Genomic DNA, 18,121 nt, shown 5'->3' with positions numbered 1-18,121 from the left:
ACTCTTAGCTATTATGTCATACTACTTCCCAATATAATATCAAACTTTTAATTATTATAGCTTTATTTTTTAAATTTATTTAATTTTATTTTTTGGAGGGGAAGTAATTAGGTTTATTTATTTATTTTTTTAGAGAAGGTACTGGGGATTGAACCCAGGGCCTCGTGCATGCTAAGCATGCACTCTACCACTTGAGCTATACCCTCCCCTCTATTATAGCTTTACAATGTTTTTTAGTATTGGTAATGTTAGATCTACTTCATTATGCTGGCTATTTTAATTTCTTTATTCTTTAAATGGAATTTTAAATTAAAAAACTGCATTGTAAAAATGTCAAGCAGCACAGAAACATGTAAATTGTGAAAATCTTGTCCGCACTTCATTTTTTATCTCCTACTTTCCTAGACTCACTTTATTAGCAAATTAGTATGTTCTTAAGGAGTTTTCTATACCAGTACTTAAAGATAATTTTTCCCAATGTTTTGCTTTGAAGTTTTTGAAACACAGAAATACTAAAAGAATAGCGCAGTGAACACTCGTGCGCCCTGTAGCTAGATTCACCAGTTATTCACATTTTACCACATTTGCTCTATCTCTTTATAGGTGGGTAGATAGGTACAGTCCCCCTAAACCATCATGATACTCATCTTTAAATGCTTCATTCTATTTCTTCTAAAAGCTAAAGCACTCTCCTACAGAACCATAATACCATTGGTTCCCCATTTCTGATCCATTTGTTTGCATTCTCTGTCTGACCTTTGGTTACAGTAGCCTCTGAAACTATATTTCCTTAGTAAACGAGCTGAAAAAAAATTGACTTCTGGAAATACCATGAAAATGTCTCTAGTTTCCAAGCATGTCCTGAGTAAGCTGAGAAGCTCCTTTAGGGTCATTTGCATCCCCCACCGCACCCCTCTTACATCTGTCAGAGAAATAAAATACTGAGGACTGGGCAGGTACAAATTTGATAACTGAAGTAAAGTGGCTTTTCCTTGTTGGTCATGGCTTCCCCACGTCCATAAGTAAACAAGTGTTTCTTCTGTCATTTAACACTAATGACAGCTTATCTGCACATTCAAACTCTTTCTTACAGGTTTTCCTCATTTAAAGTTCCTCTGACAAACATTTCATGCCAGGCTGGCCTCCCTTGCCACACTGGCTGTTCCTCTGGTTCCTCTTTGCACTTTGGGTTGATGAGTGTTCAGAGCATAAAATCTACTTTTCAGATTATCCTCAACAAAGCACAAGGAAATAAGTAAGTCTGCTGGAACTGACTTATAAAAAAAATACAAAAGTTAAAAAAACCAAACTCAAATTACCTTAATTAGTTTTCATACTTTTTAAAGCAATGAAAATGTCTCTTATAAAATATTGTATCTTACAATCACAATAGACATATATAAGTCACCCTCCATCCCATGCTTATACCAGCAACACCCAGGGATACCTATTTGGGGTACACTGTTCCAGATCAGACTATTTTCTAGCTGCTTTTTTTTTATTTCAAGTTTATAAACATTTTAAAGGAAACTCCCTTAAATCACCTATAAGGATTCAGAGTTGCCAAGAAGCAAAAGCCATATTCTATGGCCTATCTACAGAGCAGGTGCCAGAGACATGTGCATGATGGATACAGTTAAATTGGATACAGACACATCACATACACATATATACACAGAAATATCTATTGTTACATTTATATATTTATATTTTAGGAAGCACTTTAAAAATATATTCATGTTCATAGAGGGGAGAAAGGACACAGAGGGATAAGTAAAAAGAAAAGTCATACTCTATTTAGTCATTAAAAAATACTGGCTATATTCCCTGTGCTGTACAAGATATTCTTGTAGATTATTTTATACATAGTAGTTTATACCTCTTAATCCTCTGCCCCCATCTTGCCCCATCCCCCTGCCCCCCTGCCATCCTCTCCCCATTGGTACAAACCACTAGTTTGTTATCTGTATCTGTGACTCTGTTTCTTTTTGGTTATAGTCACTCCTTTGTTGTATTTTTTATATTCCATATATAAATGATAACACAGGTTATTTGTCTTTCTCTGTCTGATTTATTTCACTAAGCATTAATATCCTCCAAGTCCATCCATGTTGCAAACAGCAAAATTTCATTGTTTATGGCTGAGTAATACCCGTGTGTGTGCGCGTGCGCACCACATCTTTATCCATTCATCTATTAACAGACATTTAGGTTGCTTCCCTATCTTGGCAACTGTATTGTAATGAGGATTGTATTATAATAATGCTACTGTTAACAATGGAGTACAAAAAAAGCCATAATAGAGTACATGTATCTTTTTGAATTAATGTATTCATTTTCTTTGGATATTATATCCAGATGTGGAACTGCTGGATCATGGTAGTTCAAGTTTTAGTCTTTTGAGGAACCTCCATACTGTTTTCCACAGTGGCTGCACCAATTTACATTCCCACCAGCAGTGTACAAGGGTTCCCTTTTCTCTAATCCTCACTGACCTTTGTTATTTGTGGTCTTTTTGATGAGAAACATTCTCACAGGTGTGAAGTGATATCTCATTGTGGTTTTGATTCACATTTCTCTGATGATTAGCAATGCTGAGCATCTAAAAATTAAGTATACTATTTTATAATCTGATTTTATCCCTTGTCAGAATTTTTTTTTGCACTTAATGAATGTATATGGTTGAACCTTTCTAAATGGTGAATTAAATATGTGATGAATTTTTCTTAAAACTAAAACATGCTAATTATAGACAGCTTCTGACCCTATGCTATTTCTCTCTCTTCTGTAGATTCTCAGCGAGAATTCAACAGTCGGCCAGGAACGGGATATGTACCTGTGGAGTTTTGGAAAAAAACTGGTATGTGTCTGTCTGCTTATAGGTCACATGTGCTCACTGATTTATGTGAGCATAGAGCACATATTTGGGGGAGAGGTGGTTTTTTTCTTAATTTCCTCCTTAAAGAGCTCTAGCTCCTGCCTCTCCCCCTCCAGCTTGTCCCAACTTCTGGTCTGCCAGTCATGTTACTTTGCAGATCAAGAATTTGGAATGACTCCCTATAATCTAGTCCTTTTCATCCCCTTCCTAATGGGAGGCATTAAGTAACTGGCTCTTCCTTCCTTGTTTATATGCCCTGTTTCTGGGCATATAGCTTAATTCATTTCTGCCTTCTGTGTGTTCTCACACTACCACATGTGGTTCATTCTGCTCTTGGGTCCCTCTGCTCTTCCCTTCACCTTTGCTGTCTCTGCCTTCATCAGGACTCTACTTAGTGGGTCTCATCTTCTACAAGAATAAGGGAGGGTAGGAACTGCCTGTCATGGTAAGATAAGGGATTAAACTAACCTCATATCCCCAGCATTACCCTTATCCAAATACTAACCTTCTTTTCCTTCTTGCCTCCCTTTCTCAGTGAAGTTTTTGTAGTCGAATACAGTTTTTCGTTTTCTTATTCCTAAGATAAAATTTTCTTCTACAAAAAAGTTAAGACCTGTCATTCATAAAGAGTCTTTCAAGAGCATCAAGACCATAATACAATCAAATGGACAAAAGATATGAACAAATTATGAGAAATACAAATAACCATACTGCAGAATGTTTATTCTCACTGAGGCAATGAAATCCTGACCAATTAGCCCCCAAAGTCTTTAACACATAATTATTGACACAATTTTACAGCACCCTGTTAATAATGACACTAATTCATCAGATTTATATTATTAAATGTTACCAACAGTGAATGCGTGGAAATTCTTGAAATCATTTCTCACTTGCATGCTTTTGAATTTTTCCTTTTAAAAGGAAATGATCCAGATTTAGGAACACAAATTATAAAGAAGCAACAATATGTAAAAAGACACTGTTTTAGTGTCTTCTTGGGGCAAGGGAGAGGCAACCTGGGAAGTGCTCAGATATCCATGAATGGTGATATGAATTTAGCGTGACACCACAGCAGAATATTATCTTACCATTAAAAATAACTTGGAAAACTACATAGAGCTTGGAAAAATCTTTACAATTGGAAATGGGGAAATGTATATTATATTACCAAGAAGTAGAGTAGAACTGTGAGAGATGAAGATAGTAATTGTAAAAGTGGAGTGAAAAATTACCATGCGCAAGGTCTCCTTGATAACTGGTGACTTTCTACTTGAGAGAGAGCCTTTGGTTAATTATGATTAAGAGCCAGATTTCGGCGTGGGCCAGCTAAATTTGAGTCGTTGCTCTGCTGCATTGCCGTCTGTGACCTTAGATGACATTCAGCAATGTAGTTTTCCAAATTGTGATTCTTAATTGATTCATCCTTAAACTGAAAGGATAAAATGTACTTTGGAGCATTTTTATGTTGGCTCAATAAGAGACACTCAACACCTACTTGGTGACTAAAAAGAAGTCTATGAAGGGTAGCGGTGGTGGGCCACAGTAGGCCTGTGTGGACACCAAGAGTAAGGGAAGTCTGGAGTTCAGTGTCCAGTCAGCTTGGCATCATCTTTGGCCTTTGGGGTGAGGCTGGAATGATAGAATGGAAAGTTCTAGGTTTGCAGCCTAGAACACTGTATTTAGACCTCCTTTGAGCCTAGGCTGTGTGCAAGAGCCAAGCAATAAGGGAGTTTCCTTGAGCTTCTGGGTTGTCCAGTCTTGTGGACTCAGGAGGGGAGGTCATTCACACTGGGACTTAGGACTGAGGCTCAGATGCATAGCATGTGTCATTTGGAGTGTATATCCTGTGGACACCAAGCAGGATGGTGGTGATGGGAGGAACTGATCAGGAACTAAGTGGGGTAATGATGACTGGACAGGGCACTGGAATCCTAGGGCTCCTATCAGCCTGCCCAAATTTATATCTTCAGCCCATGTTTTTCTACTGAGTTCAGTCCTACCTACCTAACTGCCTCCTGGTCATTTGTACCATGTATCATGGCACCTAAGCAACCTTTGTATTTGATCATAGTTATGGACTACATCTTAGTCACTGAGGCCTCCTCAGCCCCTAGCACAGTGCCTACCTCCATCTACATACCCAGCAGGTGGTTGCATGAATGAAAAGTGAGGATAAGAATGAAAGTGAATGCTTATATCAGAAGTTCATCCCTGTGTATTTTTAGAAAAGTCATCTTGTTTCACCTCTGTCCCTTTGAAATGATGTGGAGTGGGAGGGAAAAAATTTCTCGGCCAGTTGATTTTACTGTCACTTTCTTCTAGAAGAAGCTGTGAATAAGGTGAAAATTCAGGCCATGTCAGAAGTACAGAAAGCTGTTGCTGAGGCAGAGCAAAAAGCCTTTGAAGTGATCGCAACAGAGAGAGCTCGGATGGAGCAGACCATAGCGGACGTTAAACGGCAGGCCGCAGAGGATGCCTTCCTCGTCATAAACGAGCAGGAAGAGTCGACAGAGGTCAGAGCACTGTTAGCCTGGGGGCTGGGGCTGGGGCAGCTGGAGTGACCAAGCCCAGTGCTTTCTTAAGTGCTAGGCAAGAAGACCCAACAGTCTGCTCTCGAACTAGATGATTGTAATTTTTTTTTGGTACCATAGAGGTTTGTTTCTCGATTATTATGTTATATTCTTATGTATATATTGACTCATTATATTGGTTTAAGTTTTGAAAACTCACCCTAAAGACAGTTTGTGGATTGGCAGGATAATGATGACCATTGCCTGAGTGGGCTTACTGTATGCCAGATACAGAGCTAGGTGTGTGTATTGTCTTTGTGATCCTCACAGTGACCCTATGAGGTAGGTATTATTGGATTCCAGCGTTACAAATGAGGAAACTGTGGCTCAGGGAATTTAACTGACATAATCCCACATCACTGAAGCCAGAGTGCAGGAGAAAAGAGATGCAGGGTCCTCCAGCATCTGATCTGTTTATAAACAGGATAGTTCTTTTAGGGGCTGAAGTGACTGCCTGGGCAGTCCTGCCAGACTGACTAGGGCCCCGGACTCGGTGATGCTTCTGTACAGGACACTCTTGTACCATGATAAGGACAAAAATGAATGAACTGAAAAGAAAAGGCACATGACAAAAACATAACAGTCCTTTTGAATGTAATGAAATTTTTCCTTTAACTTTCATTTTGGTTATTTTTCAGCTTTAAGACAAACTTTAAGCCTGGAAACAAGCTTGTTTCTATAAGTAGGTAGATCCCATCTACTGTTTGGGATATTCTTTTGAAGTTATAAAGAACTAAGGGGTTTTTTTTTGTTGGTTTTTTAAATGACAGAAATTTTGTTTTCTCATCCTCTTTAAATGATGTCTTTCAATATAGTAGTGTTAAGCATAGTAATGTGAAGATGAAAATGCCTAAGTATCATATAATTTTTCCACATCACAGAGGATGTAGAAAAATTCCTTACTGTAGCACTCCCACGCTGAATTGTGAGAAAATAGTTCCTTTAACTCTCCCCTTTCCTTCTCTCCTCCTATTTTTTGTGTTATGTGTATTTATTTATCTGTAGCCATCCGTATCAATATCTACGTTTGTCCATATTCACCTACCTTTTGTCTATGTTTATCTTTATGCCTTTCTCCAAAGAAAGAATGTAACATTTTGACTAAGAGCATGAGTTCTGGATCTGGACTGGTTTAAATCCCAGCTCTCCATTTATTGCACTGTGCTTGAAAGGAGCTGGAATTTTAAACAGTGCACAATGTGGCCTGCAAGTGAGGCACACACCAGCATCCATTCCGGCAAACTTTCCTTCCACAACAGGGGAGGGATAGCAGGGCCTAAGCTCTGGGTAAGTTTGTTTTGAACCAAGAGGGCTAGTTTCCCTCCATTTCATCCAGAAAGTTCTGTTTGACATCTAGAGGTATCCCTAGAGTTTTTCATTCATCCTGTGAGAGGTGGTTTGTATAGCAGAAGGAGCCCAGGAGTGGAGGTTGGAGATCCTGAGTGCTAGTGCCAGCTGCCCCTCATGCTGGCACCCTTCGTGAGTCAGTCTCCTGTCTCTGTACAGTGGGTGTGTAGCAGCCTCTGTCCTGCTGGCATCTCACTTTTTAGGACCATGTGGTTAGATAACGGTTGTAGAAGCTCAGTGTGCCGTGCAGACGGAAAAGATGTTGTTACATTAACAACATACCTCTGTAAGCTGTGGCAGCTCCTGCTCTTGCAGAACAGCCATCTCCTCTGGAATGCCTCAGGCGGAGGGATGAAGTGAGAGGTCTCAGCTCTGCCACAGGGCACCTTCTCTCCCCAGCCTGGACTTCTTGGCAAATGTAATGGGCTCCCAGTTGATTATAAGATGGTAATCATTTCTCCTTGGGGCCAGGTTTACAGTAAGGTCAGGGGGGGTTGCGATAGTTCCCAGGAAATGTAAAGTGTCCTTTTCACCCTGGTTTCTCTGGCCCTAGCCACATTGTTCCTGCATTTCTATGATCTTGCCTCTGTGGGAGGCTGTTTATCTTGTTTTATTGTATCTCATTAATCATGAAATAAGTATTTTAAATGTAACCGTAGCCAGGGTGAAAATACCAGTGGTTTAATACTCTGCCTTGGTTTGAGATGTTCTTGCAGGGGAGGAGAGGTTCTCCCGTTCAGCTGCCTATGTTTCCACACCAGCCCCATGAAGGCAACTGAGTTCTTATCCACAAGCAATAATGTTCTGCCAAAGCATTGTTTGCAGTCAGCCTATCAGACTCCAGAGTATGAAATTCTCTGGAATGCAGTTTACTTGAGGATCTATAAAGATCCTAAGAATTACTTCAGCCTGCTATTTTGGTCCTCCAGAGTTGGTGTTGGCAGGGTTGGGGCAGTCCCTAGAGTGTATTTCCTGAGAAATCTGTTGTGTTAGAAGGGAATCTGCAGGCCTTTCTAATGCTCTTTGAAACTAACTTGTACACTGGGTATGGGAGAGGCAGGAGGTCCCGGTTCCAGGCTTTGCATAGCCGCATGATCATTTTATAACCTCAGGCAAGCCCCTGCCTGCTGGTCCTCTGTCCCATCCATACAATGCAAGAGTGGGTTAGGTGACCCCAGGGTCCTTTTCAGAGCTTGTTGTCTGTTGTTTTACACTTGAGCAAGTATCCTGATTTCACTGGGGAACGGGGTCTTTCTTCCCTGAGGGTCAGGCCATGACCTCGTGACTGGCTTCGTCATTCTGCAGAACTTGGGGGGAAGGGGTAGCTGGCTGATTAGGTCCTTCCTGACACCTAAGAAGAAACCCTTGTTTTCCTGATAGCTTCACTTCACCACTGCCGTAAGTGGGTCGTGGAGACCTCAGGCAGAACACAGGCATCACTAGTGAAGGCCTCGCAGGAGCCTACAGGGAGGAGAGTGCCACGAGGAGGAGCTGGCAGCTTCCCTCTGGGAGAGGCCCTGGGTTCTGAGGTGTTGCAGGGGGCTCCTGTAAGCAAGCCAGAAGTATTCTCATGGTCCCCAGCCCACCTCCAGGGAGACCCATCGCTGAAAGGAGAATGAGCATTGAGGAAGTAGCACAGCTTCCCACACTCCTGTTCACCCACCCCAGTTCCCTGGCAGGTAACTTTTTTAAAGATGAGGTGTTGTCAGTGAACACAATCAAGATAATTTCTCCACTGGGAAGGGCAAGAAAGACAACATCTGAACACCTGTGTGTCTTGGAATAGATAGCTATGATGAGGCAGCTCTGGGACAGAATTTGGTTTGGTCACTGAGGATTAAAATAGGAGTCACAACATGAGTTTGGTTCCTTCTGCGGGAAGTGGGACTTACGCCTGCCCTGCAGTGATGCTGTGCCCACGTCTTCACAAACCCCTCATCTCGCCATCCCGTCAGCCTGGGTAGTTTTCCTGTAGTACAGGTGAGGGAAACTCAGAAAGCGGATAGCAGTAGAGGCCGGAAAAACATGGGTCTGGGTAGCTCCAAAGCCCACACTCTCCCCTCACTGACAGGTGGTGACAGGCCTGCCCCTCAAGATCCAAGCACCTGACCATTGCTTGTGTCTTGCAGAACTGCTGGAACTGTGGCCGCAAAGCCAGCGAGACCTGCAGTGGCTGCAATATTGCACGATACTGCGGCTCCTTCTGCCAGCATAAGGACTGGGAGCGGCACCACCGACTCTGTGGCCAGAACCTGCAGGGCCAGAGCCCCCACGGCCAGAGCCGGCCCCTGCTTCCGGGAGGGAGGGGCTCCTCAGCCCGGTCCGCCGACTGCAGCGTACCAAGCCCAGCCCTGGACAAGACCTCGGCAACCACCTCGCGCTCCTCAACACCTGCCTCTGTGACAGCCATCGACACAAACGGACTCTGAGTCCCAGCCTCACTTCCCCTGATGACCTCACAGCACAACAGAACACTGCATGGAGGCTGGCTGTTTAAACCAGTGCAAGTAGCTGTTGGGTCATCACCAAGGAGTGAAGTAGAGGCAGGAAGACTTCAAGCCCAGCAAACACTGCTCCCCAGCTTCTCCTGTGTGCTTGCCCCAGCTTCCCGTCTGTGTCCTTGGGAGAATTCATGTGCATACAGACAGCTGGCTGGAGCTGCCTCCTCCGTGGCTTCTTGGTTTGTTCCTCTCCCAACTGAAGTTGGCATGGCCAGCCACTTTTGAGTATAGACCACCAGCTCCCCTTCCTGCCTCATGAGGCGACAGACTGTGGAATGTGCCCAGCCAGGCTGGAGGCAGCTCGCCTCATGCACTGTCTCCTACTCCCCATCCTCCGATGGTGGAGGCCTCCCTCTCACAGAGAGTGGCTCCTCTTGCCCCTGAACAGCTCGTTGAGTCCCATTTCCACCCTCAGCAGGTGCCACTGATTGGTCCCAAGGGGACTTGGGCAGGCAAAACGCAGCACTCAGGACTCCTTCCTCAACCCTGCTGTTCAGACTTAGGATTCTCAGAAACCACAGGAAAGAAGTCAACATTTCAGTAAAAGCACCCATAATAAAAAATAAAACTTCTGCCAAGCATCACAGATCATTTTGGATAAGATTTCCCAACCTGGCTGGCTATTTTAATTTGGGACCCATTTTTTTTCTCTCTTACTTTATTTTGCTTATGCAGAAAATAGTTTTCGGCGCATGGATTGGTCTGAGGGAGAATGCAATTCAGTTGTGGATAGTCTGTTCTCTCTGAGCATGTTGGCCAAACTAGTATCGTCAAATTATCGAATGGATCATCTTTTGGAAATGCAGAACCTTTTGTCACCGCTTGGCTCTTTGCACAGTCGTCTTTTTCTGTGTCCTTTATTTCAGACCACACATGTCCAGATCACTGTGTGGATCTTCTTCCCGTGGTCTCTGGCACCTCTGAAGCCACAGTTGGCCATAGGGTGTGGTGTGGTGTGGCTGCGACTTGCCTCTACAGTCAATGCCTGGTCACTTCTGAACAGCCTTCCTGGACCTGAAAGAATTCTTCAGACTTGTCGTTATATGTCCTCTGTCAGTTTATTATTGGGCATACAGTCTCAGTTTCCCTTCTCCTGTTTTATTGATACCTACCTTCTCTGAGCTAAGAAAAGTTCTGTGAAACGTGACAACCACTTGAGAGCCTGACCAAGTTTTCTTCCTGTCTTCAGGGAGTTTCCAACTGCTTACTTGGCTCTCCATGAAGATGGACATCACCTATACACCGCTCAAAATGTTAGGAAGTGCAGTACATATTCTTCCCTGCTAGTCCGGTTTTGTTGGGAGCCCAGGGTCCCTGACTCTCCCCATCTCTATCTCCAAGCCTCCAGCACCCCTTTTGCTCCAAGGAATTGGTTGGTATAAGTTGGTTGGCCCTGCTCCTTCAGGCCCTTGAGAGCTCAGCTTTAGATGGCCATTTAATATGCATTGACCAGAGTGAATTGAAAGCTGTCAGTAAGGTATCAGCTTAGGTAGCATTGTCCTTAAATATAGGTGTATCTTACTTTAAGAACTTTAAGTTCCTAATTTACCTTACCCAAGGATTTTCTCTCTTAAAAGAAACAAGACACTTTAAAATACCTGGATTTCCATTGCATAAAGTAAGGTATCCCCAAGAGAAAGGATAACAGAATAGTTACTTTATTGTGAAACTCAAGCTGCAGCAGTTGGGGTGTCCTAACAGGAATGAAATCAGTACCCCAGGCAGGAGTTGCCTACATTTCCCTGACATGTGGGATGTGCCGTGAGAGGTCACAGAGCCTATAAATCTGTTGCAGCAAGAGGGTGTCTCGTGGTATCCACTGGCTCTATCCTCAGCTCCCTTTTTCACTGGCAAGTTGGAGGAACACCTAGGCATGTTCTCTAGGTCTTCAGTGGCCACAGGACTAGCCAGAGTGGCTCAGGTTTTTTTCTGGTTGGAATAAAAAGCTAAAACCAACCAATTGCTATTCATCAAGGCTCAATATCAACTTCTGCCGTTAAGGTTTAGGTTTAGTGTGCAGGTCCTAGCTGGCTGTTGTGGGCTGTGGTTCCAGTGACAGCTTGATTTTTAGAGTTTCTGTAATGCTATTCTAAACCGCTTTGCTCATGAGCTACCCAGAAGCCAAGCTGAAAATCTAGGCAGTGTTACACACTGTAGTTCATTTCTCTAAACTTCTGCTGTATTAACTTGGTCAGTTTCACACATAGGTTGCTAGGGCATCTGTCCAAGACTTCCTGTTTAAATCTAAAGAATCCCTTTCTCCAGCTCCCTCTTTTCTAAAATTCACCAGCTCTCTGATTGGGGGAAGGGATACTGTTGTAGGGTGGGGAGGCTGAAGGGGCAGGGGTGAGTCTAGGTTCTCCACTTGGTTTCCTGAGTCGGCTGATACTGCTGTAGCTACCAGGTTGAGGGTGCAAATACAAGCTTCCCCCTCTCATCTAGTTAAATTTAGATAATATAATCAGACTGCTTAGAGGACCAACCTTTATAGTCTGAGGGGACAAAAAGGACCTAGTGCTGGTACTAAAGGTATTGTCAGGGCAGTTACAGGCTCTTTGGTGTTATCCTAGAAACCAAAAGCAAATGTGACCTGTACCTGTCCACCTGTCAGAGACCATCTGGAGGGTGAGGCCAGTGCTCAGCACCACCCACTGAGGGACACAGACGAGTGATGGGCCATCATTGTCCTCTGCCCAGTGAGGAATGGTTGCAGGAATCAGAGAAGACCAGAAGTGGCCCACATGGGAGCTGTCTTTAAATGTTCTGAGGGAAGCTTGAGGGCTGGATCCTTGTGTCTTCAATTGTCCTTTGGGGCCCCACTGCCTGCACCAAGCCTGACTCCACCCAACAGTGAAAATACTCAGGTTAATTCCACCTTCTCGGGAGTAGGCAGCCCTCCTCATGAGCTGTGAGCACTCCACTTGGGAGTGTCCTTGCAGCTCCCAGGATGGAACTCGAGCAGATCTGCTCAGACAGTCATGTGACCCTGGGCTCACAGAGTGAGTGGATCTTCTCTTGAACAGTACTGAGTCATGTATGCCTCTCAACGGATCTAAGTCTAACTTGGGGAGACAGGACACATCTCCCCAGGATGGGTCCATGCCTGGCATTGGTTGCAGTGTGGATGACCTTTGCACATCTGGGCCAGTTGGTCCACTAGGAGCTCCTCACTTCTTGGTGTCAACGTGAGCATCTTCACCTTCTAGACAGAAAATCTACACTTTACTTTGTACAGCCTTGTCCCAAAGTTGAATTGATCCCCAGTGCTGTCACCTACTTGCAAAGCGTAGACCTTGTCCTGGGTAGTTCCAGACGATATCTCAGCAAGTGGGTTTGAAGGTTCAGCAGCACAGTTGGAATTGTATGATCATGAGTTCTTCAGGATGAAAGCATCAGTGATGACCAGGTAGCCATTTGTCCTGGAAACTGCAGATGGCATTATTGATTGAATAAATCATTTAAAATAGAACTCAGCTTGGAGGCTTTCTCCAGGCTCCTGGGTCAGTAGACCAAGCCAACTTTCTTAGATTTTTCTTTTTTAATCATTTACAGAGAACTGGGTGGTGGCATGTTTGAACCAAATGTAAGAAAAGCCAAGGGACCTGGACTGTTCCAGCATAGGCCAGGCTGCCAGCTGTCCGGGAGGAGTCCTGCCCGAAGTGGGGCAGGGTACCAGGTGAGCTACTGAATGAGGCCCTTCCAACTCTTGAGTGTCTGTAGTTCTTGTGAAACCAAAACATTGACTACCTGCCTCTTTGCCCACGTGCATTGATGTGCTCAATTCCAAAGATGATGGTGCAGGCGACCTTTTCCATCATGAGCCAGGAGAAGGGTAGGAGGCCTGAGGGGGGACCTTGCATCCCCACTTGGCCCCCACAGCCCCAGAGATGGAGCTTCCCCTGCTACCCTATCTGGTCAGGCCCGCAACTGCCCAGTGTACACTCATTGATGCTTATACCAAATAGGGCATATGCAGCTGGTGGCCGGCAGGGACAGTTGGCAGAGAGGAGCGGCAGTGAGCATTAGGTGAATGGTTGAAAGTGCTGTTTGGCTGTGAGGCCTTCTGTCTACTTTCACAGCTTTCCAAGTTCCTGATGAGGCTACAAAAGCTCCGTTCGTTTAAAAAAAAAAAAAGCCAATAATGTAAATAAATCAAAACTAAGCCTCCAAGTGTGGTTTTTGGTTTTTGAACGGGAATGATGAATGTGAAACCACCCACAGGATGCAGTAGAGTCAGTTCCTCTGTGCTTTGTCATTTTACTCTGATAGGAACTTTTGTTACTTAACTCTGCATAACTTATTTAATGTACTGTATAAAGGAACCAAAACTGTTAAATATGTATTTAGTTTGTTCTACTTAAAGTAGTCAATAAAAAGGCTATATTCCTTTTCTGACTCAAGCTGGAATGAGACTGGGAGGGAAGGTCATACACAGGCTTGTGTAACACGTCCTGCCAACAGGCTTCTGCGTCCCCTTGCCTTGTTCCTCGATCTTCGGTGAGAGGGGGCTCCCGTGGTTCTTGCTATGATGTAAGGGCACCCAGGGGAGTGAAAGCAGGAGGTGCTGCTAAGGAGGTGGTTTCCAGCTGCTGGACCTCTGGGAAGCCAGCCTCCAGGGAGGGGCCTGCGGTCAAGTGCCATCAACAGCTTAAGGACACTCCCAACTCCTTGTTAGCTCTTCACCATTAAGAGATCTTTCAATAAGGAAAATACAACTACAGAAACTTTGAAAAATAGGGTAGTGGATCTGTAGGTACTTTCTTCTAAGTATTTCCTTAAACATTTTTAAAATACCTAGACTTGGGAATATTCACTCATGTCCTTTATATACTAAGGTTAAATCGTAAGTTCACTGTTGCCTTCACATTTATTTGCTTAGTGGTTGTGTGATTTAATTGAAGCCATAATTTTCTTAACTCTTCACCTCCTGTTGGGCAGTTTGGATTGCTTTCAAGTTTTCCCTAACATTCTGAAGGTGAGCATCTTCCTTAGCTGATTTACCTCTTTGTGATAATTTTCCAGAGTGGGATTTCAAGAACTGAACATTTTTTGGGTCCTTGAAGACTATGTTCAGACTGATTTCCCTGAAAGCTCACCAGCGTGTGCCTCCAGCAGGACCCGAGTGATACTTTACATGGCTCTGAGGTGGTCTGACCACCTGTGACTCAACAGATTGGTGCAGGCACACTTGGGTGCTCCTGTATATGTAAAATCTTGGGATGTCAGTCCAGTTTCCTAACCAATGACCCGAGGCCTCACTTCCCAAGGCCCTGGCCCCAGCCTCACTCTTGTTACCTGAATACCCATCTCTGGCCTTGGCCCTAGAACTGCTTCTGAGCAGCCTTGCCCGAGAGGCTTGTTGGCACCATCAGCTTCACAGACTGCCAAAGTGCAAAGGGAGGGATTGGTTACTAGACCTCAGGTAGGGAGAAGAACAGCTGCGGCCTTGGTCCTAGAAGGCAGGGTGGGGGCTTAGCTGTATGGCCTTTCATGCAGGTGGTGCCTAGTGCCAGTATTTATCAACAGCTGCGCAACACTGCAGTCCACACAGAGCAACTACAGGATCTCAAGACTGTTAGTCTAGCACAAGAGCTTATTTGGTAGGCGAGTTAGCAATCTGCCTTAGCTCTGGAAAAAAGATCCCAGGGACTTAAGTGATGATACAGTAAAATACTATGTTACATTTGCTATATAAATAAACTGAAAATTTTGCCGTCATCATAAAACACCTGGATGCTGGAAAAATTCTAATGAATGGACTTTTAACTGCATTGCTGAGATCACATGAGAAAGTAGGAAATCCCCAAGGGCCAGAAAGAAAGCTGTAATCACAGGCGTAGTATAGTTCAGTATAATAGAGGAAAACTGCTGCTTGGAGGCGAAAGAAGTTCCAAGAAGTCAGAGTCTGAGGGATTAACTGCCTCTAGGGGGACTATGACACAAGGCTTTGAGCCTGTACAAAATGGATAAACAAAACCAGGCCCTCTCCATGGAGCCAGGTCACTGGTTTTGGCCTCACTGAAAAGGCAAGCAGGGAAAGTCTACCCGTCTGCAAAGGGAACTGAGCAGAGAACTCCCTGGCCCTGCTGGAAGAAAGAAACACTGACCAGAGACTCTACTCTTATTATATCTGCTCTCTCCTGGGGCTAAGGTTCAGAGTCCCATTATTCCAGAGGTCAAAGAATCCCTTAGGCTGAGGAATTAAGATGACTCTAGGCTTGTATCTCCTGGTGTCTGGCAGAAGAAAAAATGCAAATTCTTTAGAGAAGAATATTAAAATACCAAAAACATCTATCACAATATTACATATCAACCAAGTATAAATTGTCCAAGAAAGTTACGAGTTTATGTCCAAGGAAATGAGCCACTATAAGCAAGTCAACAGGAACAATAAAAAAAAAAAAAGATTTAGATCCCTGGGACCTCAGGTAGTGTTACCAAATACAGAATATAAAATAACCATGAAACCTCTAAAGGTGGTGCTGGGAAGAAAAAAAAAAGAGCAAAGAGTAGGAGACTAAAAATAACTAGGCAAATACGGAAATAGAATTCTGAAAATTACAAATTGATATAAATCTATTGAGCAGCAGATTAGATGAATCAAAATGAGTGAAGCATTACTGTATGAGTCGTCACAGAGAGACAAGGAGATGAAAAATAGAAAAGAGTTGTTCCTTTAGGAAGGTAGGTTGCAAGGAATGAGCCCTTTCAAGTTTTACCAAGGGTGCAGTCAAGAAACCTTACTCCTGTTCTTCAGTATAAAAAGAAATGGCCTGAGATGATGCAATCTTAGAATGAGCAAACATGCATTGATCTAAACTCCTCCTGCCCATCTGTGCTTGTTTCTGATGCTAGAATTTCACAGTGGTGAGTTGAAGTGTATCCCCTCCTCTGCGTCCTCCCTCCCAATAGCATCAGAGAACCAGCAACCACCCACCACGCCCCAGGGCAGTTTCATTGCCTGGTGCTGGGCGCCCTCTTGTGGACAGAGCCAAATCTGCTACCTCTGCCGCCTTAATCTACAAACCAGATTCCTATCCAGGGTGCACATCTCAGCAACTTTTGCTTTCCCCTTTGCACCAACCTTTTCCAAGGCTGCCTATCTGCCCCATGAATTCAATTAATTTTCTCTGGGTGCCTCCTAGGGAGTTCCGGAAATGATCAAGACTCAGCACCCCCACCACCTACCTTCCAAGGGCTGAGCTGTGAAAAGCCCACACCAGATCCACCCTCCACCTCGTGCTGTGCTCCTATGGCTTTTCCTTGCTTCCCCATCTGACATCCTGCAGCCCCACAACTTGGGTTGCTCCCTCCTCTGTTGTTATAGCTGCCACTGTCCTCCAGCCATGGGCTGTTTTCTGTTACCAGAGAATGCCCAAGATCTCCCTCAGCAATCTTGACACTTGACACAAGACCTGGCTTTTGGTGCCAGGGGGTAATCCAGCTGTCTAACTCAGCAAGGCACTTGTTTGCTGAGCTTCTGAGTCTTTGTCTGTAAATTGGGGATGCTAGTGGTGCCTACACCACTGGGTTGGGAGGTGTGATGTGATCCCATGAGAGTTGCCCCTCACACAGGGCCTAGCACCCAGGAAGCCCTGTAAAAGAGGTTGCCATCACAACCTGCTTCTCTCTCTCTGCCAATACGTGATGTCCTTGAGGATTCACCTTTGTCCCAGCATCCTGCCTGGAGCCTCGTGTCTTACTGAAGTATTTGTTTTAAGAGTAACTTCTTGAAGGCCCATCAGAGGCTGTGTTAAGGGGACTTGTGTGTTTCTCAGAGCTGGAGGGCAATGGCAGCCACCGAGACTGCTGCTGTCTCTCCAGCACCTGGCCTGGCACTGGGCCAGTCCCCAGGATAGGTTTTGATGTGTGCAGGTGAGTCACCAGCACAGGTGGGAGGAAGGTGAGGGGGCAGGTGCAGGGAGTGGTGAAAGGGTGGGGATGGGGGTAGCAGCTGGCAGAAGGAGCCAAGAATACTCTGCCTGTCCTTGACCGAGGTGCTGTCACCAGCCCCAGACATTTTGCCATCCCCAGCACCTGCCACAGCAGGTGCCTAGTGGTTGCTGAAACAAGCTGAAGAAACACCAAGAGCAGGGCACTGAGGGCAAGGATTGGGAAAGGCAACTCAGAGCTGATGGCTTTGACCTCCTACTTAAAGGCTAAGGAGGCATTTCTGTAGTGGATGGCGCCAGGGGTGGGAGGGAACAAAAGCCAAGGAGGGGGCGGTGACTGAGGTTGCACATAGCCCAGCCCAGCTGAAACGTGTTTTAGGGAGAGGAGGCTGCACATAATGGAAGTGGGGGGTTGATTGCTAAGGGCCTTGAATGCCAAGTCAAGAAATCAAACTTGGTCTTGATGCTAAAGGCAGTGGGGTGCCTCATACTGAAGGGTCTTAGCCAGGGAGGTGTGGTCACCATGGCAATGTTTTGTTTTGGGGGGCAGTAATTAAGTTTATTTAACTTTCAGTGGAGGTACTGGGGATTGAACCAAGGATCTTGTGCATGCCAAGCATGTGCTCTACCACTAAGCTATACCCTCCCGCCATGGCAATGTTTTCAAAACCCTTTATGTCTTTTCCTTTATGAGGAATGGACTGGTAGTGGGTGGTGTGGGGAAGGGAAGCCCAGTGAAGAGGCTGCCACAGTCTTTCAGGCCAGAGATGATGGTGGCCGAGACCTGGGGGCCCAAGGGGATGGCAAGATGGAGATGAAGGCAGGCTTGCGAGAGTTAAGTAGACACAATGTAAAGGCCTAGAGACCTCCGTGACCCCACAGCTCCAGCTCAAGAACTTTGTCCTCCCTGTAGCTGTAACTCCAGCCTCC

The 18,121-nt window shown here is 44.8% G+C and overlaps 1 protein-coding gene across 2 annotated transcripts in view; it reads left to right on the top strand.

Annotated features, from left to right (window-relative positions):
- Positions 1 to 13,688, top strand: part of CBFA2T2 (CBFA2/RUNX1 partner transcriptional co-repressor 2) — a 130,673-nt gene extending 116,985 nt beyond the window's left edge. Inside the window, exons 9-11 of one of the 2 annotated variants that reach the window (XM_031433977.2) lie at positions 2,792 to 2,860; positions 5,207 to 5,394; positions 8,928 to 13,688. In XM_031433977.2, coding sequence (XP_031289837.1) covers positions 2,792 to 2,860; positions 5,207 to 5,394; positions 8,928 to 9,227 — 557 coding nt within the window. In that variant the 3' untranslated portion in view covers positions 9,228 to 13,688. Of the gene's footprint in view, positions 1 to 2,791; positions 2,861 to 5,203; positions 5,395 to 8,927 lie in introns of both variants that reach the window. The other variant, XM_031433976.2, reaches the window with a different exon arrangement.
- Positions 13,689 to 18,121: the final 4,433 nt, after the last annotated feature.

This window comes from Camelus dromedarius, chromosome 18 (genome assembly GCF_036321535.1).
Source record: "Camelus dromedarius isolate mCamDro1 chromosome 18, mCamDro1.pat, whole genome shotgun sequence".
NCBI classification, from domain to species: Eukaryota; Metazoa; Chordata; class Mammalia; order Artiodactyla; family Camelidae; genus Camelus; species Camelus dromedarius.
Note: the sequence above shows the minus strand (reverse complement) of the source record. Positions and strands in the feature narration are given on the sequence as shown.